At 37.4% G+C, this 26,503-nt stretch overlaps 1 protein-coding gene across 1 annotated transcript in view; it reads right to left on the bottom strand.

Annotated features, from left to right (window-relative positions):
* LOC128869572 (ephrin type-A receptor 4a-like) overlaps nucleotides 1-26,503 on the bottom strand; it is a 100,053-nt gene that overhangs the window by 25,901 nt on the left and 47,649 nt on the right. Inside the window, exons 2-6 of the mRNA XM_054112147.1 lie at nucleotides 10,763-10,891; nucleotides 10,614-10,709; nucleotides 10,189-10,559; nucleotides 9,989-10,135; nucleotides 9,602-9,931 (exon numbers count right to left, since the gene is read on the bottom strand). Of these exons, the coding sequence (XP_053968122.1) occupies nucleotides 9,602-9,931; nucleotides 9,989-10,135; nucleotides 10,189-10,559; nucleotides 10,614-10,709; nucleotides 10,763-10,891 (1,073 nt within the window). The remainder of the gene's footprint in view (nucleotides 1-9,601; nucleotides 9,932-9,988; nucleotides 10,136-10,188; nucleotides 10,560-10,613; nucleotides 10,710-10,762; nucleotides 10,892-26,503) is intronic.

Here is a 26,503-nt window from a genome sequence, read left to right as displayed (position 1 = left end):
TCATTTGTTGTGAAAAATTCTTGAAGCACGGAATTTGAAATAGGTAATTTATGTGAACTATTTTTCGGCAGTGATTTAATATCTCTATTCGTTAATTTTACATTCAAAAATTGAAATGATTTATGAGTCGATATAATTCAAAGATATGTTTATTTTGGCTAAGAAGAATTGCTAGTCTTATTACAAGATCTTTATCGGTTAAATGAAACACACATATTTTAGTATTTGGAGACTCATCAAGCAGGACCTGTCAGTGGTCGGGATTTGTAACTGCCACCAGGAAGTGCAGGAGAGAAACAGCTGGCAGGCTATTTTGATTTCGGCCAAAATCGACAAACGGTTGTAGCGCCACCTAAGTAAGTAGCTTAGAAGCAGCAACAACGTAAACAGAAGATAATGTCAAAAAAATTTCAATAGTTATGTGGTGAAGTATGGAAAGATAGCTGATACTGCAACTCTGTGTTCTGCCTCATATTTGTTGTATGTATAGATTTACTTAAATATATATTAGCACGCAGTGTAGTTCCACTGATTCGGGAAATTATCTTCAAGAAAAGAGTTTTATACTTGAAACAACAAGTTGTCTGAATAAACAGCAGGCTATTCTTCGGATTCCGTTATCGCTGGGCCCAAACTTCTTGCTCTAGTATACTTTCTACGCTTGTGGATCCATATCTCTCTAAGTTCTGCAATCTCGCGTGTCCACCAGTATACAGCATTTCTTTTTTTGATCATAACTATTTAAGGCATAGATGCGTTTAATCCTATCATAATGTATAGCATTGTTGTCTTAACTAGTGTTTTTGCTGTACTATTTGTACAGACCGTCGTTTTATTTTAGACAATTGAGTTCCAAGGAGCGTCGTTGGATTTTGCTTGTTTATGTTTCATTTGCGTATAATTTTATTTCGATTTTCACGCACTTGTTGGTTTCTTATTTCAATACAAAATGAGATATATTGATGGCCATTTCCATTGCACTCTTCCAGGACTCTCCAGTATTTAATAAACGTAGCTATGCTTTCCGAAGCTAGGGTAATGTCAAGTGTGGTGGTTTCACAACCTGGCTTTCGATACGTAGACACTCCTGTGCTGAGCACCACTTAACCTAGTTTCCCTCTAAGATTAGGGCGTCCTTCTAATGTCAGTGCTTTGACTTCTATGCTTCCCAATTTCCGGTTGAATTCATCTATTTTGCCGTTCGGTGTAAGGTAACAACTCATCATTGTAAGTTGGCTGTTTGTGGATAGGCGAATCCTTTGATCCTTTCGCAGTAACTGCGAACGTTGTGTCCCCATAGGCAGTCTTACGGCGGCAGTTCTCGACTTGTCTTCGATCTAAGCTTTCTCGGATTGGACACATTGTTCGCTTAGCAATACCGCTTGAGATCCATTTTCTAAGACCATCTGCATGTTTTCTTACTAGCGGTTGTTTATTGATTTGTAACTGCCAGTAACTATCACCTACCTACCTCAGTAACATCAGTTGGAATTAAATTTAGTAGTCATGACCTGATAGTTACTACTCTATATAGCCCACAAAGACAGAAGAAGAATCATTATTGGTGGCGACTTCAACGCGATACATGAGAACCGGGGATCACGGTTCACCACAACTAAAGGTCGGGAATTATGGAAAGCAACAGAACAATGTGGAGGCAAAGTATTTCTAACAGGCAATCCTACCTACCGCCGTCGCCGTGGCCGAATGGATTGGTACGTGACTACCATTCGGAATTCAGAAAGAATGTAGGTCCAAGTCTCGGTGCAAAACCAAAAAGAAGAAAAAGTTTTTTCTAATAGCGGTTGCCCCTCGGCAGGCAATGGTAAACCTCCGACTATATTTCTGCCATACAAAAGCTCCTCATAAAAAAATATCTGCCGTGTAGAGTGGGCTTGAAACTGTAGCTCCACCCATTTGTGGAACAACATCAAGACGCACACCACAAGTAGGAAGAGGAGCTCGGTCAAACACCCAAAAAGGGCGTACGCGCCAATTATATGTATTAGGTGTGCAACTAAGTTCTCGCTGTTTGTCAATAGATGCCCCCAGTAGTGTATGCTAGTCGGTTCTAACATAACCTAAACGTCATAAACCAAGCTAAGACATATGGTAAACAAACTGCTTCGACACATTAGTGATTTTGTTTTGGTATCATATACTTTTGGTTTTGTGAAAATGTCTGATTTTGTGCCGAATAATCGTCTTTTGCGGGGAGTGTCCTCTTTCATCCAAAAAAAACGACGGCTGAAGCGCATCGAGAGCTTCAAACAGTTTATGGAGATGCTACTTTAAGTAAAACAATGTGCCGAGAATGGTTCCGTCGCTTCAAAGACGGTGAATTTAATGTTGAGGACCGTCCACGTGAAGGAAGGCCAAAAACCTTCGAAGACGCTGAATTGGAGACATTGCTCAATGAGGATCCGTGTCAAACGCAAGAAGAGCTTGCTTCAGTATTAGGAGTTACCCGCCAACCCATTTCCAAGCGATTGCATGCTTTGGGAATGATATAGAAACAGGGGTTCCTTATGAGTTAAAACCAAGGAATGTTGAACATCGTTTTTTCACCTGTGAACAACTGCTCCAGCGGCAAAAAAGGAAGGGTTTTCTTCATCGCATCGTGACGGGTGATGAAAAATGTATTCATTACAGCAATCTAAAGAAAAAAAGTCATGGGGACTGCCCGGTCATGTTTCTACGTCGTCGCCTCGGCCGATTATTCACGCTGCGAAGTGTATGCTAAGTATTAGGTGGGACGAAGTTAGGGTAATTTATTATGAACTGTTAAAACCAAGTGAAACCATCTCTGGGGATCGGTATCAACTTCAATTGATGCGATTGGGACGAGCACTGTGTGAAAAGCGGCCGCAATACGCGGAGAGACATGAAAAAGTAATTCTACAGCATGACAATGCTCGGCCTCACGTTGCCAAACACGTTGAAACCTACCTGGAAACACTGAAATGGGAAATCCTACCCCACCCGCCATATTCTCCAGATATTGTGCCGTCCGATTATCACCTGTTCCAATCGATGGCACATGGTCTAGCTGACCAGCACTTCCATTCATATGAAGACATCAAAAAATGGTATGATCCGTGGATAGCCTCAAAAGATGAACAGTTTTACCGCGACGGTATACGAGATCTACCAGAAAGATGGGAAAAAGTAGTAGCCAGCGATGGGCAATACTTTCAATGATTCACTTGCAACCAATTTTTTAGAATAAAGTTCTAGTTTCATCAAAAAAATCAGCGAAAACTTAGTTGCGCTCCTAATATATATATATATATAATCCTACCTACTGGCCATCACACCTTAATAAGACTCCAGGTCTGATTGATTTCTTTATAGTCAAGCAAATTTCACACAGCATAACGATTCTAGAGGACGGCTTAGATCTTAACTCCGACCACTCGCCAATATTCATGACACTTGATGATGAAACCAGAATCACTGAAAGCAATTAATATCTCTCAAACAAACTCACAGATTGGGAATTTTTCAAAAGCACACTGGGCATCTTTATAAACTCTTCAAACAAAATGAGCAATGTCGACGAAATCGAAAATGAAACAGCTAACCTGACAGCGCAGATTCAACAAGCTACATGATTGAGCATAACTGAGCGGAAAATTTATCAACACAGATCTCCACTACATATAATTGAACTAATAAAAGAAAAGGCAGAAAAAGATGGCAGACAATCAGGTCCCCATCTCTTATAACTGAATTAAACAGGTTGACCAAAGTGGTGAAATTTAAGATACATGAACACCAAAATAAAATATTAAATACAAAACTGAAAAACTTATCTGCGCAGAAAACTTCGGTGCAGGATTTGACTTAATCCCAGCCGGGATTAAAATTAAAATGCATTACCTAAAGCATTAATACAACTAACTTCAATAATGAATGCATGCTAGAAATCCAATGGAAGATTTCTGAAATTAAAATGTTTCCAAAGCCGGGAAGAACTCCCAATTGCATTGCTTCCAGTAATCGGAACATTTCGAAAAATTTATTTCCAAACGCCTAAAGCAAATAATAGAAGACAAGCAACTAGCTCACTAATCAGGTTTTCGAGAGAAACATTCCACGATCGATCAAATATATCACTATTGAAGAAGCTATAGAAAACAACCAAGTTTGTTCAACAATATTTCTTGATGTACGAGTAGCTCGCTCAGGTATTCGATAAAGTGTGGCATGAACGCCTGATCTGCAAACTAGAAACGATGCTGCAATAGCAATACACTGAGTTACTCGAATGATATATTGATAGGAATTTTAGAGTAAAACAAAATCGCGCTTACTCAAACATTAAAAAAATCGACACAGCAGGCTTACTAGTTTTTGACGTGATAACAGGCTGCACGCACGAAAAAATGTGTCGTTACCTTGCTCATTAGTGTTACCTTGCTCATATGTCGTTACCTTGCTCATTAGTGTTACCTTGCTCATTTGTCGTTACCTTGCTCATTGCATTGAATGAACTGCAAGCGAAAGCGCGGAACGAACGAGAAAGCAAACAAAGCAAACGAACGGCAACGTTCGACATCTTGCTCTCTCCTACTTAAGTGAGCGTATATATGTATGTATATGCGCATATGTACATATATAAATTCACCTATTTGTATTTGCATATGCCTTCTTATTGACTATTATTAATTTGATTCACTTGAAGAATTTAAAATAAAACCAAGTTTGTTAATAATACCTGTTGTTTTAATGTTATTATTATTAATTTTTTTATTATATATGAAGGAAAAAATGTATGGTAATATTTACCATATACCTTATAAGATATGTTGTATACTAATATATGTATATAAACATGCATATACATATACAATTCAAATCATATGGACATATTAAATATACGAATCTATTCCGTACGCAAGCAAATGTAAGCTAATGTGCTTGAACTGCAAGCGAGAGTGCGGAACGAACGACAAAGAGCACAATCGGCCCCCGCGCATATATATGCATGTATATGCGCATTTGTATAGCAATTCACATATATTGTGAATATGTGAATTTATAGTAATGTGATATTTAACTTCTTACTATTTGTGTTATTCTGTTGAGAATAGGACGATGATAGAAAAAGTAGGAAATGAAAGGGAGTGTTTCGAGTGTAAAGTGTCTTGAAAAAGGCAAATCGATGATGGTGCCTCTTAGTGTTGTTGACTTATTAACGTCTGATGCAAATCGAAATTGAAGATATCTTTCATGAATTTGATAACTGTTTCGTCATTTTCCACGTTTGTGTAAATGTAACTTGGCCTATTCCATTGCAATTCCATTTACCTCCTCCTCTATATCCATACAAAATATCTATCAAACAAATAAGATTAAAATTTTGTTTTGAAAATTGCAACCATTCCATCACTATTTTCTTATGACGTTGTCACGTTAAACTATCGTCAGTAAACCGACTTTACAGGCAACCTCTTTTTACTACAATCAGAGTAGCTACGTTTGCTGATGATACATGTATAAAATTTGTTGGGCGACACCGAGCACGATTCAAACAGAAAGTTGCAAGCATCGGCTGCTAAAATTTTAATGTGGACTAAAACCTGGAATATTAAACTAAACGGGAGCAAATCTGTACACGGTGAAAACAATCTCCGTTACAGTATCTTGTCGCAATACCGGAAAATACTTGGGAATGGCATTGGACACGAGACTAAAACGGAAGTAAAAAAGTATTTTTACCGCAGTTTTTTTTTGCAGTAATAAGTAAAAACGTATTTTTCCTGAATTTTTTCCCAGTAATCAGTAACAACACATTTTCAATGCAATTTTATTCGGAAATCAGTACAAACTTCCTGCCAATTGTAAATTAAATTTCAGTATTACTGTTATTGGTAATGCAGTAAATATATAATACAGTTTGCCCATATATGATTAACAGCTCTCTATCCTTTCTCAGTTTCGTTAAGCCTTATTTGTTACTAACTTTATCGGTCCACGATCTGTCAGTAAAAAAAAATTACATCTCTTCTGGACAGCTTTTTTGGATGGCCGGTTCGCTCTTTTATTTTCGTACGAATTATCACATCAACAGAAAATTTCGAATAATGGTACTTTACAGTTACTTTTTCAATGTTTGCTTTGCATGAGTGAACCAAAGTAGATGTCAGACTTTTGCCATACCGCTTTTTTGTTGTTTTGTTAATTTTTTGTCATAAAGCAAGTGAAATAATTCAATTTTTGTAATGAATAAATATGAACTCCGGAAAAAATTACATCAACAGTTATTTCAAATATTGTATACGTGTTCATGCTGTATATAGTCCTTCAAGGTGCAGTATAATTCAGCTGGAATTTCATCCGGTCCTACGGATGTTTTATTTTTTGCTGAATTTATTGCTTTTAATACCCTTTTCAAAACCCCTGTGCTTTTTCCTAACAATATATCATTTGTAATGTTTAAATCAAAGTCTTGCTTGATTCATTATTAAATAAACCCTGCATATATTTTTCACCCAGTAGTTTCTACTTTTTCTTGCCCTGAAATTATTTGATTTCCATTGGATCATGAGAATTCCGAACGTTATTTTTTCTTTGGTCGCCTTAAGTTTCTTTAATTTTTTTATGTAGAGCGTTATCTTTGAGCAATAGTTGTAAGTTGTCTATTTCAGAATACTGAATATTTAACCAATTATGCTTTGCATCATTAATTTCTTTTCGGTTCAGTTTTAAATGCTGTGTATTTTTCTTCTAAATGAGCTTGAGGGCATTGGCCCTTCAATATCACTCTCATTCCATATCTTTGTAAATTAAATTACTTGCTGACTAGCGACAGGTATAATATTTTATGTAAGCAGATAAAAAAATAAAGAAAAATTATGAAATATATATATATTTGCATTCAACATTTTTATACTGGGAAATAAAAACATACAAATTCTGAGAAACTATGTCAAAACGAATCATACAAGAATAACGTGTGTCACAGTTTTTAGTTTGCTACAAGTCTTGAAGTTATAAACATAGTTCTTGCACAATGGCTCCATTAGGAAAACATACTACTACTAATGATTGTGAAATTGCATGAAGAGGAAAACACTTTTAAAGAAATTGGCAAACAGAACTCATACAGGGCAATATATTATATAATTAGAAGATATATAAGTGACTTATCGATCGTAAATAAAAGTCGACCAAGGCAAAAAACTCAGTTATCTCGAAGAACGGATTATTTTAAAAGAAGATAAAATAATCCCTTTGTATCAACCATAGAAGTTAATTCAATGTTAAATGAAAATATCAGGTCAGTCCATAAGTTCGCGCTTTTTTAAAGGTGGTTTTAAAATTAATAAAAAATATGTTTAAAGTATTTATTAATCAATAATATATATTCCAAATTTTTAATTCCCTTCTCAAAAAGTTGTTTGTCCTTGGAGCCAAAATACGCTTCGATATCTCTTTTTATAGCTTCTTTTGAGGAATAGTTCTTGTTACTCATATGGGATTGAGGTCCACGGAAAAGGTGATAATCACAAGGTGCAATATCCAGAGAGTATGGTGGATGCGGCATTAGCTCCCATCCGAGCTCGTTCAGCTTGCCTAATGTTTGCCTTGCGGTATAAGGTCTAGCGTTGTCGTGGCGAAACAAAACTTTGCGTCTATTCACTAAAGACGGTCGATTTTTGTTAAGTGCCTCATTCAGGTTTGATAGCTGATGGGAATAATAATCAGCAGTTATCGTCTGGTTTGGTTCCAGAAGTTCATAACAAACAATACCGGAGATATCTCACCAAATAGACAGGAGAATCTTCTTGGGGTGAAGGCCATCTCTAGGGGTCGGTTCTGGTGTTTCATCTTTATCTAACGATTGGCGTTTGCGAACAAGATTATTGTAAAGGACCCATTTTCCATCACCAGTAACGATACGGTTCAAAAAACTTTCATTTTCAAGCCGTTGCAGCAATTGAGAACACACATTCACTCTCAGCTGAAGGTTGGCGACAGCAACTCTATGCGGAACCCATTTTCCCAACTTTGAAACCTTTCCCAACTGAACCAGGTGCCTGTGAACTGTTCCATGCGATGAATTTAACCTCTGAGCTATCATATTCACTGTCAAATTTGGCTCAGCTTCCAGGAGCTCGAGCAAGGCGTCGGAGTTAAAGACTTCAGGACGACAAGCACGCGGGGCATCCTCCACGACGCAGTTACCACTTCGAAATTTTAAAAACACTTTTGCGCAGTCCTTACACTCACGGTATCCTCTCCGTGAACAGTGTTTATTTCTGTAGCAGCAGTTTTTGCACTTTTACCACTTTTATAAAAAAAATACAAAATATGCCTCTTATACGCGTTCGAAGATTCCATTTTATTTTTTAACAACACGTGCTTCTATACGCGATTAAAATCACTTGTTGAATGCAAAATATCAAAGAAAATATTCCGTTATATTCCGCGAATAATTTTTTGTATGCAAAAATCGTACAAAAGTGAAATTATGGGTAAAATACGCACGAACTTATGGTCTGACCTGATACTAATAAAATGGGTTGTAATGAAACTGTCCGAAAAACAAGAACGCACGCATGACATTTTTCACTGAAAAGATATACGAGACTTGCAGACTCCTGAAAAACGGTAAAATCTCTATTCGTCACTTCTATGCTTATACTATTGTTTCAGGTATTATAGTAAAGTAAATATAATTAAAGTAAATATAATGTAAGTGGGTCAAATGGAAAGTGCTAAAGAGAGCATACATGGTTGCCAAGATGTGAATAGTTTCCACGACAGTCGGTTCTACGTTACCGAAGCGACCCGGATTTATATCCGGCCAAGGACTGTCACTCCAGCAGCATTCCCCGTATGCAAGTATGGGGAATGTTTATTCTGCTACAACAACAACAACAACAGCCAAGATGTGGATCATCTACAACCTCCCTAAACAACTCCAAACATCGTTCCCACAACAGTGGGTTCCACGTTACCGGAACGACATGATTTATATCCGGCCAAGGACTGTCACTCCAGCAGCAGAATTGTACAGAAAAGATGAAGATAAAGTTTTTCGTCATAAAGGCCAAAGGAACCAAATACTGAGAAGAGAGTTTTGTATTATGTTTAAAGGACATTAAATTTTGCACAATTATTCAATTGGACTTGAATTCTATGCTTTTGTTTATTTCAACCCCCTCGTAAATATATTTTTTTATGTGAATTCTATGCTTTTGTTTATTTCAGTAAAAAATGTTGAATGTAAATATATTTTTTATGTGAATAAATTGAGTAGTCTCTAAAAAAATGACACATATGCTTTTACCTAAATTTCATTAATTTACAATTCTGAAATTATGTTTTGATATTGAGCAGTGATTTTGAAAATCATTTAAAAATAATTTAAACTATCAAAAAAGTGCCTTACTTATATTGAATTTATACTCTATCAAATAAGTTGCGACCCGCTGTGGATTTTACAGCTGTTTTATGGGTATGGCGAAAAAGGAAAATTCAATACAACCCCCACAATCATTAGATCAGAACAGTTGATGTAATATGATGGTTATGGTTATGGTTATTGCTGTGGTATAGCCCCACTAATTAGGTAGTAATATATGTTTACCTGTTGAGCAGTCGCCAAATTAGCCTCTTTGAAATGCTGAGAATAGCGGGACATTTTAATATTATCCAACCACAAGTCGGTACTTATAAATATATTATGACCACGTTGTCCTTCTAATATATGTGTTCCATCATTTTCTGGGGAATTTCTCGTTGTCAGCAGCGCTTGAGGTTGCCTTGCTAAATTATCTAAGGTTGATACTATACTTGAAAATGTTGGCCGATGGGTACGTTGTTTTTGCCAACAATCAAGCATTAGCTGGTATAATGCTTCAGGGCAATCCATAGGTGCTGGAAGTCGATAACCCTTTTCAATACTTTTTATAACATCCTGAAAATATACGGATGTAACTGGATTTTTTCAAATATTTTAAGACGATAAAAATACCTGATTTGACCAGTTCCAATAAGGTCGCTCACCATACGACATAACTTCCCATAAAACTACACCATATGACCATACATCTGACGCTGATGTAAACTTACGAAAAGCAATAGCTTCCGGCGCTGTCCAACGAACTGGTATTTTCCCACCCTAAGAGATGGTTATTTTATCACGATTTTATATTGCTATTATTTAAAACTTACCCGTGTTGTGTATGCGTCACTGGCATTTTCTATCTCCCGTGATAATCCAAAATCAGCTATTTTACATATAAGTTGAGCATTAACAAGTACATTTCGAGCGGCTAAATCACGATGAACGTAATTCATGTCACTTAGATAGGACATCCCACTAGAAATGCCACGTAACATCACAATAAGCTGCAAAGTCTGAAATTTTCCATCATTGACTCGCAAAAACGTATCCAGACTACCATTTTCCATGTACTCGGTAATAATCATAACAGGGTTAGAGCGAGTCACCACACCCTGAAGATATATAACATTCGGGTGGTCGAATTGCCCCATTATTGATGCTTCCGTTAAAAAGTCACACCGAGCCTTTTCAGAAGATCCTAAAATGTAGGTTCATATACTACCATTATCAATTTTAGCGCTGTCTTACAGACCTGGTTTAAGTGTCTTTATAGCAACATCTATGTCTTGGACGAAATTAGGGGGTATTTTCAGTCGACCTCGACATACATCACCGAATTCGCCTCCACCTATGGGAAGTACACATTATTTATTTAGAGGGAGTTAACTATCTATATATTACCAATAATAGCTTCAATTGTTATATAATTTGCATCGATTTCTCGCGCAAATTCCCGGATAGCTTGATTAGGATCTTCGTATGTATGCGGGTCAACATAACTTCGACTATTCCCAAAAAGAGGCGTTGTCACTGCAATGTGCAAGTGTTAATTATTATATTTATCAAAAATCTATTATAAGCTTATATTTTTAATCAAAATCACAACATAAAACAAAAGTGATTCAGTAGCATATTCTCGATTTCGAGATTAAAGTTAGATTAAGTTATATACTATCCATACAAAAGCAATGCTATACCGCAGAAATGTTAGATATGTAAAAATATAGTTAAATACCAAGCTGGCATAGTTCTTCATACTTTAAGAGTAAAAGCAAGAAATGTTTGTTAGGCATGTACATTGAGGTAAACATGTATTAACCAATTAATGTACTTATATAATCGTAATCCCATACAAAGAACTAAATCTAAGTTATTCTTAAAGAATAAAGTCCGTTCTGAATTGCACTACGAGATATAGTATAAAAAGTTTACCATATATTTGTATATACCTATATTGTAAAATGTATATTAGTAGAGTTTTTCAATAGGAGCGCACGAGTTTTGAAAAGGTATTGCGCTTATCTTTGTAAAGCTTTAACTGACAAGTATGAAGGAAATTCTTATTTAGTTTTGAAATTTAACCGTGGAACGGAACATCATTGAACAAAGCGTTAAGATCGTTATTAAAAAGAGAGATTTGTTCGCCAAACGACCTTGCATTTCTCTGACGCATAGGCACTGCTTTGTCGGTCACCGATCCGGTTTTGTTATAATTACAATAACATTACTTTGCATTTCACTTTATAATATTTCAGTGAAAGGGCAAACAATTGTCATACAATATTAAATGTCTCATTTTCCTTTTATTTAGAGTGCTGTTAAATATAGTTTCTCATGTAGTGTTCGCGTTTCATGCCACTTTTTATTATGCCGCTGAAGATCATCTTCATTATTGGCTTATTTTATTTTTAGATTTGTTTATTTACTTATAAAGTTAAAAAGCAATTTGTATATACATATTTTCCGTGCCTTGGTGTTTTAAAATTTCTATAGATGACATTATAAATCGACATTAAAGCAAAAATTATTAACTCGGATAACATGACGAGGGTTTTTACAATACCTTCAAATAAATTAGTTCAAAAGCTTTGAAATATGTAAGATTTGTTTTAGTTTCAGCAAAACTTAGAATTTAAATGCATTAACCTTCCTTAACGTACAGTTATTAACATTCACAGGGCCAAGTACTTTATGAGCTTCCCACATAGAATAGATAAATGTAGCATAAAATGAAATACATGTATTGCTATATACCATAAAACTAGTAATACGAGGTGTGTTCAAAAAGTATCGCGAATTTTGTGTTTTTTCAAAAATTATTTATTTATTCATTAATATCTATTTTGTCTCCTTCACAGAAATCCCCATGAGATATTAAGCACTTGTGCCAACATTTTTTCCAATCTTCGAAGCACTTCAAAAAATCATTTCTTTTATCTTGTTCAGCTCCTCCTTCGATGCCGTCTTTATCTCGTCAATCGTAGCGTAGCGTCGGATTGCTTCGCGCAAATCCGCATAACTTGCAGGTAATATTCCTTATTGAACGTTTTACTCTGTGGCAAGAACTCATGACGCACAACGCCCCTGCAATCGAAGAAAACGGTAAGCAAAACTTTTACATTCGACCGAACTTGGCGCGTATGTTTCGGTCTTGGTTCGAGCGGCTGCTTCCATTGAGATGATCGAGCTTTGGTTTCCACGTCATAACAAACCCATGATTCGTCACCAGTTATGACCCTCTGGAGCAAATTTGGGTCGTCGCGGACAGAATTCAGATACCAACATCTCATTAGCAATGTTCATGAATTTTGCGGCGATCCATCTCATGCCCTAATCATTGAAAAAAATCGAATGGCACGAGCCAATCTATATGTGATTCGACGGATGGCCAATACCATTTTCTTCACTTCATCAATTTTTTGGTTTGTTGTTAAACTGCTCGGCCGTCCGGCACGCTTTTCGCCGTTTACATCTTCTCGGACTTCTGAGAATATTTTTTACCACCGATAAACGTTGATTTGGTCCAAAGTAGCTTCTCCGTATGACACAGTCAACATTCGGAATGCATTCGCGCACTTAATTACGTTTTTCACACCAAATTTGATACAGGTTCTTCGATCCATATTTTTGAATAGGTAAAAATCGAAGACGAGCCGAAATACGTGCAAGAAAAGCAGCTGTCAACAATTAACTGAACATTAAAAATGGCCGAACTCGTCGGCATGAGTAAGAGACATGAGTACTAACATATCGCCACAAAAAAATCGAAATTCAAAATACGTGACCTGCGAAAATTCAAAATTCGCGATACTTTTTGCACACACCTCGTATAATCTTATTTATAAAAAACAAAAACCCACTTATTTAGATGAAATATTCTAAATATAATGGTATCATAGTGTTAAAATAATAAGCCTTTCAAATCGCAGCATGCAAAGTTACTATATCTTAAATAGCCCATTTTGTGTCTGAAGAAAGTGTTTATAATTACTAATACGAATAGTAAAATAAAATTACCATTTGATTGAATGGTTTTAACGATTGGTGTGGTATCCATGGCATGAACTAAAATTTAAACAGAAAAAACTACTGATAAAAAAAAGTTGCTTAAATATAATAATTAGGATATGTTAATTTGAAAAAATAGCATCTTAGTGAATATACTTTAGCTTACGGTTACATATAAAATCTCACAAAATCTTGCTACATATGTCATCGAACACCACTAGAAAATGTATTTTATTAATAACAAAGAATAATTAAAATTATATGGATACTTAAAAATAATCACTTTAATTAATTAATTACTACGAGCTTCATGTATATAATAATTCCTATACAATATAAGAAAATTTGCGGTCTTATTGAATCACAACCAATGGTGTATATAAATGTGAAAACTTGCTTGTGATTCGTACAGCCCTAAACCATTCATTTGAACGATCAGAACTTTTTTAAGTGGTGGTATTAAGGAGGAATTCCATATCAAGTGATCTTGGACATTGCCGTCAATTATTGTAAAAATAATTTTGTTTGTATTTTTTAATTCATTAAGAAGCAAATTAAGAAAGATTATTGGCAAATTTAGAAATTTATTCTATATTGAAAATTGCTATTATGTTACTTTTAAAATATTTATTGAATTTTCTTTTTAATTTTTCAGGAAAAATAGACTTTTTAAATCAAGTTATTGTAGAAACGACCTTATTTAATTTGTTAAAAGAATTTTAGCCTTCTAAATTTTAAATTTAAAAATTTAAATAATACTTTAATTATTGGTAGAAAATTTATGCATGTGGCTTTTAGATATCAGAAATCAGGACTCTCCGCTAGAGAGCGTAACAATGGAAATTTTACTGCTACTTGACAATTTTTATAAGAAACCCATCGACTTTCTTAATTTTAAATAAACAATGTAATTCTTTTCTTTCAAATTTAAAAAATATATATTGAAAATCTTAAAGTATTTGGTAAAAAGACTAGAAGTAGAGTGTTCCAGAAATAATTCTATAATATTACACTGTGCGCAAAAAAATTACTATAAGTAGTTTTCTTTGGGCGTTATCAAATAGGAAAAAACTGCATACATCGCATTTTGAATACACGCTCAAAATCTAAACTTTTCATAAGTTGAATCATACCCGTATATATACACTTCTGCTCACATAATTAGGCCAGTTATCTTTTTACAATAAAGTCTTTTTATAAAAATATATTTAATAATATAACAATAGCCTCACAAATCAAAGCCACAAAATTTGTCAAAAATTCACCAAAGCTGAGCAAATTTCAAAGAATTGTCATTAAAAGTTAAAATTTGTAAGAACCTTCAGAAAACTTCCACGTATGCAGTTTACAGTATGTTCAATTTCAGTTCTACAATAAAATAGAGATTTTAAGTCGCTGTATATATAAAAGGCTCTCGAACATGTGCTTTATATGGAAGAAAATTCTGAAATGTATGTATATATGTGTCTTTAGAAATGACGTTTTAAATGACTGTTTTGTTTCCCTATGTACACTGGATTAATAATACAGATTATATACAAATAAACTACTTTCAGTTCTGTTTTTAAAGAGTTATGAGGTATTAAGATCCGCTGAGGCTAGACGATATTGCATAAGATATTGGGCATTTTCTTATCTTCATCTTCTTCTTTATATATTAAAATGAATGTTTGTCTGTATGTCCTCGATGAACTCAAAAACTACTGGACCGATTATTATAAAAATTGGTATATATATATACAGCTGTCCACAAAATAATAGGAGTGCCGACATGAAAAATGTTCAAAGTTCATTTTTTTAGAATAAAATGGTTTTATTTCAAAACTTTTAGCGTAACATTAATCACATGAGCTATATATATCTATTCGTAGTTAAAACATTTCAATTAAACGTATACATAAACTTAAAATTTAATTCAGGTAAAGATATGTATATAAAAAATTGCTTCCACATAAAAATAGGAGTGATTTGTATAATACTTAGTTTCTCTAACCTTTTAACACTAAATGGTCTTAAAGATCTTCAAAACTATTTAAAGACATTAATACTTCGTGGTATATCCTCGATTTCTTAACACTGCTTTGCACCTTCGTGGCATTGAGTCGATGAGATCCTGACAACGCTTAATTGGCATTCCTTCCCATACCTCTTTTACCACCTTCCATAAATCTTTCGAATTGGTGGGTTTTTGTTGATCAACACATTTTTTAATATCGGTCCATAGATTTTCTATTGCGTATAAATTCTTGCGTATAAATTATGATTGACCAAATGTCTGTGTACAGTTTCAGCACTAACTGGTAAATCAAGATCGTCGCGTATTTTCCTTGCGGAAACAAATGGGTTACCTTTCCAGGTGCGTATGATGTTGCGATCGTCCTTAGAGGAAAGTTTTTGTTTTCGCCCGCGTTTTTCAGCTTTTGTTTTATAATACAAGGCGTTTGCTATCATTTGTACAGAACATGCAAGTATATTTTGAATTTCCTTTTACGTTTTTCCGCTGTTCTTGAGACTTTTGATTAAAGCTCGCTTCTCTTCCGTACAATGCTTTCCTCTACCCACTAAGACAAAATAAATCAACCCAAATATTAACAATAATTCTTCGAAATTACTAGTAACCTTCTTACTTTTCGATTTTTGTAAATATGTTTGCTAGTTTATCGATATTTTAAGAAACAAAGTTCGCACTCCTATTATTTTGTGTGGCGCAATAACAACCTTCTACAACAAAATGTGTTACAGTTTTAAAATAGGGAAAGCAATAATAAATTTCGATTCACATTTCAATACTAGTGACCCGTTAGGTGTACCGTTATTAATCGGTGTCACTTGCGTTAGCGATAAAAAAAATTGTGCACTCACTTATATTTTTCATATCGGCACTCCTATTATTTTTTGGACAGCTGTATGTATATTTTTCCACGGAGAAGGTTTGTAGAATATGCTCATTGCTGCCACTCGCCACCAGGTGGCGCTGCAGAGTAGCAACTTCTGCCCCGTTCAACCGATTTTTTTGAAATAAACAAAATCAATAAAATGGTTTAGAATGAATTGAATATTTGTGTACTGATTTTTCTTTAAAGTTATTTTTCTTAAATTTATTTTAGTTGTTGGCGCAGCAACGCGCGCCGGGTACAGCTAGTACCCCGAACATGTGCTTTATACCAAAGAAAATCCTTAAATGTATAAACACATATCTCAAATATTTTTAAATTGATTAAATACACATTATAAATTTATAGTGGAAAACATATTTTATTTATCTTCATTTCATTCTTTAGTTATAAAAACGAACGAAAATACTAAGATTCCTCACTTCATTGGTTACATAACGGTAAGTAATTAAATCAACATGTAAATATTGCACCCAGAAAGTCTGCGTACAGTTTTAAAACATATTGAAAAAGCTTTATAAATAATATACAAAAACGAAAATTAATATTTTGTTGGATAGCAACCATGTTTTAGGACTCCACTCAATCTATCTGGCATTGAGTTTATTAACTTCTATGCTTCCTCAGTTATAATCTTCGCCCATTTAGCCCGCATAACACTTCGCAAAGCCACCTTACTTGTTATTGCATGCCGCCGTATTCATTTTTCTAATAGAGCCCCCCGATGCTCAAAAGGATTGAGATCGGGATACTGTGGGGGGTTTTGAGCTGTTTTGAAGTGTGATACAAGAGCCTAAGCATAATGATTCTCAGCTGACTGCTTTGGGTAGTTATCTTGTTGGAACTAAATCGTTCTTGATAAGCTACGATTTTCGTCACTCTGTGTCAAAGTCCCTTTTAAAATGTTCTAATACCCACATCCTCTGGCGATTCAATAAATTCTAAGTGACCAACACCACTTGCCACCATGCATCTCCACACCATGGTGTTTGCATCAATGCATCTCCACCGCCGTGTTTGACTGTACCAACACGATTTTGTTTCTCTAGAGCAATTCCTGATGAACAAATTTACTTTCGTCTGAAAAAATTACTTGTTTCCAAAAATCTGGAGACTTACTTAGCAAATTCAATGCGCTTTACGTTTTTAACAATTTTTGTTGATGTAATTCGAAGGTTAACCTTTGCCATATAGATTATGCTGCGATCTTATCAAACCAATAGTGTTCTTGGACGCCCAGATCTGGGCTTAGATGTTAAAATCTCGGTTTGCTTCCCAATAGCTTTGACAATATTTCGGAAACTTTTTCCATCTTTCCACAATTTCAGAATTATTATTCTTTCTGATACACCAATACCTTGTCATGTCGGTCTCCTTGCCGCGGGGATGAGGCTTAAGTGGCGAGTTAACCCCATTCTATGGGGATTAACTTACCACGAACTAAGAGGGCAGCTCCATATAGGAATTGGGTATCCACTCAACCGCGGAACGGCGGAATTGGTGGCCACCCAAGTACTATGTGGAGAGTACCGTACCGACAACCTGGCAGGAGGTAAAAAATGCATTTTCCTACAATGTGGAGGATCAACAAGGATCTCTCTGCACGAGGTAACCCACTTCTGGGAAATCCTCCCGTCGAGCAATCGACTGCTCGGGCATCGGATGTGCAGGCCCGAACCCCACATTCCCCTATGACCGGAACTGACACCCAGGGTTCCGGAGGAAGCGCACTACTAGTGGTGAAACATGGCACATTGGCTATGCCAATGGAGAGCCGAGTGAGTGTGAGCGATACACCGCCGTCGAAACGATCTGAAGCAACTGAACAAGTTGTGGAGGATGTGGAGATGGCGGACAATCTCTCAGTAGACTCAGACGGATCTCTGGTACCGAGTAAGTCTTTGACAACGGTTAAACCTGGTGTGAATCAGGTAAGTACCGGTAAAAAGACCGAAGTTATTGGAGATTCGAACGCAGGTGTTGGTCTAACCGCAAGGCAGATCAAACGAAGGAGACAGAAGGCGGGGCAAGCCGAAGCACTAGCTAAGGCAAGGACTCAAGCTCCATCAACTTCGACACCTGTAACGGAAACGGGAAAGCGTGGCAGAACAGAGGATTCCTCTGTAGCGCTGCGCTCTTCCGGAAACGAAACGGGGTCTGTGCCAACGACCGGGAAGAGGAGAAAGGCAAAGAAGAGGAAAGTCGAGAGACGGAATTCGGAAATGCCTGCATCCTCGACCCAATCCAAGGCAGACAAACCTTTGCCTGACAAGGCAGAGGCTAAGGGACCTCAAATGTCGAATGACACTCTTCCGTCAACGTCTGGCGAATCATTCGCGAGAATGGCAGCAAAGGCAATGACGGTGGAGATACATACCGACAAACAAGATGGTCTACTGTCCAGAGGGCAACAAGACTATCTTGACAGCTATCTTTGGAAAGCTATCGGTGAGTCGAAAGACGCGCCGACGTTCGAGGGGAAAAGCGTGGTGGACGGCATCGTAAAGGTGCACTGTTCCAATGCTTTTTCCCGAGAATGGCTAGAAAAAGCGATAGCAAAGATTCCAGCCTGCGAAAACAGCAAGTTTATTCTTGTTGAGAGTAGCAAAGAAAGGCTGGTACGAGCGAGGGTCTGGATTCCGGGTCCTTCCTGTAATTCAGCAGAACTCCTCAAACGCATCCGTGTTCAGAATAAGGATCTTGACACGACTCTCTGGAGAGTATACTCGTGCACCAGGCAGAAATCCGCTACCACTTCGGAGGCGGGTTGCCACCTGGTGCTGGGTATCGATCTTGGGTCCCTCAAGGTGCTTAAGTCGAAGTACGGGTGCCATCCTCACCTACATCTGGGGCGGATCCAGTTCCGTGTCCAGGATAAGGTGGAGGACAAAGCGTAAATATACTCAGTCTCATGACTGAAGTAATATTTACACAGATAAATCTGCAGCATAGCAAAGCGTCTACGGCTCTCTTGTGCCGTAGGCATGCAAAACTGCAAACAAACACACACATAATACTTATACAAGAACCATGGGTATGTCACAAGCGTATCTGTGGTCTAAGTGCTATGTCGTGGGGACAAATACTTCATTGTGAAGGGAATGTGAAACCGCGAGCATGTATTATCATGCCGAGGTTGATCGAACACACGATGTTAAAAGAGCTATGCTCCGGAGATATCGTTGCTGCAAAAATTAAGTACTTGAAAAGTGGGAACAGTGTCGAAGCTATCATAGTTTCGGCCTACCTACCCTACGACTCTTTACAGCCACCTCCTTCGAGGGAGCTAAGAGAAGTGGTCAAGTACGCAGAATCCAATAATCTGGGGCTAATAGTGGGCTGTGACGCAAATTCACAGAACATTGTGTGGGGAAGCAGCAAATGCAACCCCAGAGGTCTCAAGTTACTGGATTTTATCCTGTCATCCGATTTGGTCATCCAAAACACTGGTAACAAACCAACTTTTGTGACCAGAAGGAGACAAGAGGTGATTGATTTAACACTTACCAATAGGTCAGTTCGAAATCAAATCAACCGATGGCGAGTTTTGGAAGAGGACTCTCTTTCTGATCATCGTCTTATCGAATTCCGACTAGGAATTGATACAATATCAATACCTTCCGGTAGGAATCCTCGAAATGTTGACTGGGACAGGTATGGTGAGCTTGTAACAGAGCGATTACCAAACCTGAAAAAACTCAAATCAGCAGAAATGATTGAAGATGCTACTAAGAAATTAGAAGGTACTTTAATCAATTGCTTTGAGGAACTGTGTCCACTCAGGCAAAGCAGACAGGGGAAAGCGGTTCCTTGGTGGAACCCTGAACTGTCGAAGCTTCGTGTACGGTCCAGGAAACTTCTTAATAAGGCCTTGAAGACCAAAACAGAAGAGGACTGGGCCAATCATCGACTTACACAGAGAGAATATAAGAAAAAAGTACGGCAAGCCAAACTTGAATCCTATAGAAATTTCTGCAGTAACGTCGAAGAAATGAGGGAAACAGCGAGACTTTGTAAGGTCCTTCATTTAGACCGCTCAGTAAGGCTGGATTCCATTCGAAATCCTGATGGTTCATACACCATTTCCAAATCGGAAACGTTTAATACTCTACTCGAAACCCATTTTCCGGGTAGTAGAACTCTCTCTGAAGCTGAGAGTGGCATGAACAATGACGGTGGCAACGGTGGAACCTCTAGGTACAGCTGGTATATTGCTAGTCGGATAGTGACAAGGGAATGGATAAGGTTTTCCTTATCTTCCTTTGAGAACTTTAAGTCCCCTGGACCTGACGGAATATATCCAGTAATGCTTAAAAAAGGAGGAGACAGGCTGATTGAGGCCCTGAAAAGGATCTTCACAGCCTGTCTTGCATTTGGTTATATACCATCCCAATGGCGACGCGTAAGAGTAGTATTTATTCCAAAACCAGGAAAAGATGACTATTCCCTAGCAAAAAGTTTTAGACCAATCAGTTTGACATCGTTCATGTTGAAAAGTCTGGAACGAGTGGTGGAGAAACATATTCGAGTGGGGGTATTGCCGAGAAGTCCACTTAGTAGAAATCAACACGCTTACCAGAGTGGAAAATCATGTGAATCAGCCTTACACGATCTTGTTAGCAAGATTGAAGCTGGGCTGGAAGCTGACGAATACACAATGGGCGTGTTCGTGGACATTGAGGGGGCTTTTGATAATGCCACTTTCGGCTCGATATGTTCTTCTGCCGAACGACACGGAGTTAATCAAGCCATTATAAAATGGATATACTCCATGCTCTCTGAGAGGCTGTTAACCGCTGGTGGGAGCGACCACGAGCAAATCACAGTCAGGGCCAAGCAAGGATGTCCCCAAGGGGGTGTTCTTTCTCCGCTGCTGTGGTGCTTCGTCGTAGACTCCCTATTAGCGGAGATGCAGGAACTCGGCTTTCACGTCCAAGCATATGCGGACGACGTCTGTGCGCTAACATCGGATAAATCCTTAAGGAGGCTTTGCACGAAAGTGCAGAGGATTCTTGACAAAATCGATGATTGGTGCATGAGACAAGGTCTTTCCGTTAATCCGAACAAAACAACCATAGTCTTGTTTACGAGAAAACGGAAATTGGATGGACTCAGTCTTCCAACACTGAAAGGTGTGACACTTGGTCTTTCCAACGAAGTTAAATATCTAGGAGTAATCTTGGATAAGAAGCTGACCTGGGAGACACACGTTTCACTGAAGGTGAATCGTGCATTGAAGATTTTTCAGCAATGCCGTAGAGCCTTTGGCAAAACTTGGGGTCTGAAACCTGCTGTGGTCCTATGGATATACACGGCACTTATCAGACCAATCATCACTTACGCTTCTGTGGTCTGGTGGCGACGGAGCATGGTTAAGTCCACAATCCGGGAACTATACAGGCTGCAAAGAAGTGTATGTTTATGCATCACGGGTGCCATGAGTACAACCTCTGGTGATGCCCTAAATGCTATGCTTAATTTGCTCCCCCTGGATCTTAAGATACAACAGGAAGCAATAAAAGCAATGTGTAGACTCCATAAATATGGTTTCTGGCACGAAGATGGAACTTCGGGACACAGAGAAATCTTTAAGTTGCTGTCGGAGCAGTATCCACTGTTTTTGGCACCTAAAGATGACCTGATACCCACAGTTTCATTCGGAAGGAAATTTGATGTCAGATTTCCATTGCGTGAGCAATGGAGCAATCCAGAATGCATGCAGGGAGGTTTGACGGATATTTTCTTTACCGATGGGTCCAAGACTGAAATAGGGTCTGGAGCCGGATGGTACTTAAACGATAGTAATAAGTATCACTATGCTATGGGGGGAATGGCCACTGTTTTCCAAACAGCCGTGGATCAGCGGTGCCCCCACAGGGGCCAGAGCCAATAATCGGAATCAGTCCCGCAGGAATCAAGAATTGGATCAACGATTATGTAGGCAATCTACATAAAGAGCGATGGTCCGGTTTAGAACGCTGCAGAACTGCAAAGTGTTTTGTGACAAGTCCGAACAGAAAACTGTCAAACTTTCTACTAAAACTTAGAAGGAAAGACATTCGGTTGATGGTCGGCATCATTACAGGACATAACCCATGTGGTCAGCATATGACCACCATTGGAATCATCGAGGACCCGGTATGCCTGTCATGCTTGGAGGAGGCGGATAGCACTGAGCACTTTCTCTGTGAGTGTCCTGCCTTTGCTAGAGCGCGACTACGGGTATTGGGTTCCGATGTCATGGGAATGAGTAATATTCGTTCTCCAAAACTGGAGGATATTTACAGATTTGCCAAAGAATCTGGAAAATTCTCACAGGACTAACTATCTCTATCTCTGTCTCTATTCTTTCCTATCTCTTTCTCTGATACTTTTCTCCCTCCCTCCTTGACTATCTACCGCCTTTTCAGAGCTTTAAATACAATGGGCTTTTTAGCCTGAGTGTTTTAGGAGCCACCAAATCTCCTGGTGCTCCTTGGCTCGACCTCTTCAAATTCAATTCAGATACACCATTATGTTTTCCTTTGGTTTCCATGTTTTCATATTATTGCCACTTTTAAATAAAATTTGCAACTGAGTTCGCTAAAGCTGGGCACAATTCCCAGCGTTTTGTGGCTAGTCTGTAGTAGAATTAAGAAAAAAAACGAAAAAAAGAAAAAACCTGTTTTGAATTTGTCCCTTTTTATTTGCCATAATGATGGCTTATTTTTGAAACGCTATAAATTTTTCATTAACACTTGTCATTTTTCCGTTTATTCTTAACTCGGTGTTGCGCATGTACAAAATTGTTTTTTACACATTGGAATGAACATCCATTTGAATGAAGTTTTATTTAATCGGTTTTTCAATTAATCGGATTCTTACATAATTTTTAAAGAGAAACTAGCGGTCCACTCTTTTTAACTTTGTTTCTCATTACCCACTGGAAATCTTTTCTTTTGAAAATGAAATAAATTTCAAAAAGTTTGAGCCAATTTCATTTTTAGGTGTATCATAGTGCCAAGAGCAAACAGCAATCCGGTAAGTTGCATGCCTTCAAGACGTATTAAACGAATAGGGATATAATGGTGTATATAATTATACATATTTCGTAGAATGCGTATTACATTATATATTGTTACGAATTTGTCACGTTTTTATCGAAATAAAACGTCTTACAATAATTCCTTTGAGTTTGATGACTGGATTGTTAAATAAAAGTCACAAATTAATGACAACACAAATGTATTGCTTTATTTTCAGCACTTAATTACTTAACTATTCCTTTACATGCTCACAAGCGCATCCTAAGACTAAATACCCTATGCGCATGAACGATAGAATACAAGATTGCCAAGGCGAATACACGTTCTTATTTGCGCGGTATTACCACGGTTAGTGAAGCATTCTTCCTCTAAATCGAACGCATCAAATCGTTGCTTATCTATTTTTGGCATTCTCAATAATCGTGAACCCTTTATATTACTGCTAGCCTCGCAAGGTCGACTGTAATTGCATCACTCATTCACTTGGGAGCAAAATTTTTTTTTTCTTTGGCAATTACTTAAGAAAGCCGAAATGCTATATTTACTGGAAACAATTAGCAAAATTCCACAAATTTAAAATAGCCACATTACTTTTCATGCCATATGGATTTTGTAAAATTAAAAATAATTAAATACAAAGATTGCTTGATGAAATGAACGCCAAAATTGGCCATAACTTTTTGATGTGATCTGACTCACTAAAACAAAGTGTGATGTACGCAAACTATTAACAGTTTCTTACGTTGTTGCGATTGCACTGGCAAAGCAATGTTTTCGCCCGTTTTTAAAAGGCTTTGGCCGAAATGCCTAAGGTATGGTAATAACTTTTAATATTGACATAAATTAAAAACTTTTTAAAAACAGTGCACGAAAATTTTCTTTAAATCTTAGAAAATTTAAAACATTTCTTGGGGAGGTCGAAGCACACAACGGTGATTCATTGATGTTTACAGAAGTTAGGTGACATAGCCGGGAAGGAGTCTGGAAAGGACACTGGATGAGTCTCCAAATACTAAAATATTTGTGACTCATTTAACGAATAAAGATCTGATAATAATACTAGCAATTCTTAGTGGCATATGCATAGCTCGCAAATAACTGTTGACACTTTTTCGTTGTCTGCAAATAAGTGTCTTTCACTCACACAATAAAAAAGACTCAGACAGAAACTCTTTTTGTCGCGTCTGGCTTAGCTCGCTCGCGCTCTGAGCGAGACAGTTATTTCTGTTTTCCTTTCGCTCAAATCAAACACTGATCGTTTGCTTAACCCTAGAACACACACCCGGGTACAAATGTATCCACTTCAACTTTGAAGTGTTGTAACTTTTGAACCGCTATACCTCTATACCGCTAACTTCGGATCTAGGAAGATTATTTAGTTTTGAGTTCAAATTCAAAATTTGAACCAGATCGGACCATTGGTTCAGGAGCTACAGCCTTCCAAACACATCATATACGTAAATACACACCCGGGATACGTTTGTACCCCAATAGTAAAAATCCTCATAACAATCAAAAAAAAAACATTTTTTATATTATTTTTTTATTTGAAAAATTAAAAATATTCATTTCACATATTATATTATTGACTTTTATTATCAAAATTATAAAAATGCATCTTATATCTAAGGAAAATCATGGCAAATAGAGCAATTTGTTGATGTGACCGAATGTTCAAGACACATTGGCTTCTTACATTTGGCGCACAACTTTCTGGTTTTTCTACGGCGTTTTTCCTCTTGTGCGTAACATAAATAGCAAGATCCGGACACAGGTTTTGGCGTGCGCGCTGCGGCAAATGTTGATGCTGCTGTTGACACCATTGATTCCAGCGGTCGGTTGAAATATGCTTCAATAGCAATTTTAGTCGAAAAATTTCGCGTCACTTGATGATTTATGGCTCTGGCTTCAATAATGAGCATACACAATGCTTCAGCCAAGCTGCGCAGGATCTGCTTACGCTTGTTGTTTGTTCTCCAAGGCAACATAGGGTTATTCAAATCGTAGACAATGTAGGCTGCAAGAGCTGTAATGTCCAACATGTTGAAGAACATCGCTAGTGGCCATCGTTTTGTTTGTCTTTGTGTTGGATATTCCGCAAACATTTGGTCCATTCGATCAACACCACCTTTGGTACGATTATAATATTCAATTATTTCAGGTTTCCCACTGTCAGCTATTTCAGCATCATTATGCATGGTCGAAAGCAAAATTACTGCTTTTTTTTTTTTGGGAACATAAGAGCACATTGTCACATTATTTTTGAAGCCAAATGTCGTTGAACCAATTGTCCTGTTTTTGTTCTGCTTCATTTCTTGAGGAATATATGATTTGTTTTTGCGCAAAGTTCCAACGATCGTGAGTTTCCAGGTGAGAAGCAGTTCTGCAACTGGCAAGGTCGTAAAAAAATTGTCCATTGTAATTTTTCGGCCACTTCCTTGGTATTTGGCAGACAAATCCTTCACCACTCGTTCGCCTTGGTTCGTTTCCCTACCAGTTTCTGCTTGGCCAGTATATATTTGTCCATGCAGTGGATATGCATTTGTGGCATCGCAAATCCACCAAACCTTGACACCATATTTAGCAGGTTTTGACGGTATGTACTGCGTAAACCGTGTGCGTCCACGGTAAGGAAATAATTGTTTATCAATCGTCAAGCATGAGCTGGGCTTGTAATGTGCAGCAAGATTATTGTTCATCATCGTCCACAACTCACTGATCGGTGCTGCTTTATCAGTTAGTAAGCGTGTTGCACGAGTGTTTTTATCGTCAAATCTTAGGAACCGCAATATCGAACAGAAACGGTTGACTCCCATTGTGGCGCGATATAAAGGATAGTTTTTGACGCTCCATAAATCTCGAACATGTTCTCCATTGCTATGGTTCGCACCAGTCATAATAAGTATGCCAAAAAATGCATACAGCTCTGTTATTGACACAGGCGTCCATGACTTAGGAGTTGTGTTTGGATGCGCATTGTTGTAAGCATTATAAGTTTCTTTTGCTAACTTATTTGTGTGGCGCATAATTATATCAGCCATTTCAACGTTCATGAAACATTTGAACGTTTGCTCTATTGACAACATTTCAGTGCATCTAGCTGGTCCAGAACGTTCTCTTATAATATTTTGTCTGGGTACCTGACGACTTACATTTGGTTCTTTCGTCCACTCAGTACCATCACGTGCAACAAATTTTTCGCCACTAGCAGGTAA

Source organism: Anastrepha ludens, chromosome X, assembly GCF_028408465.1.
Source record: "Anastrepha ludens isolate Willacy chromosome X, idAnaLude1.1, whole genome shotgun sequence".
Taxonomy (NCBI): domain Eukaryota; kingdom Metazoa; phylum Arthropoda; class Insecta; order Diptera; family Tephritidae; genus Anastrepha; species Anastrepha ludens.
Note: the sequence above shows the minus strand (reverse complement) of the source record. Positions and strands in the feature narration are given on the sequence as shown.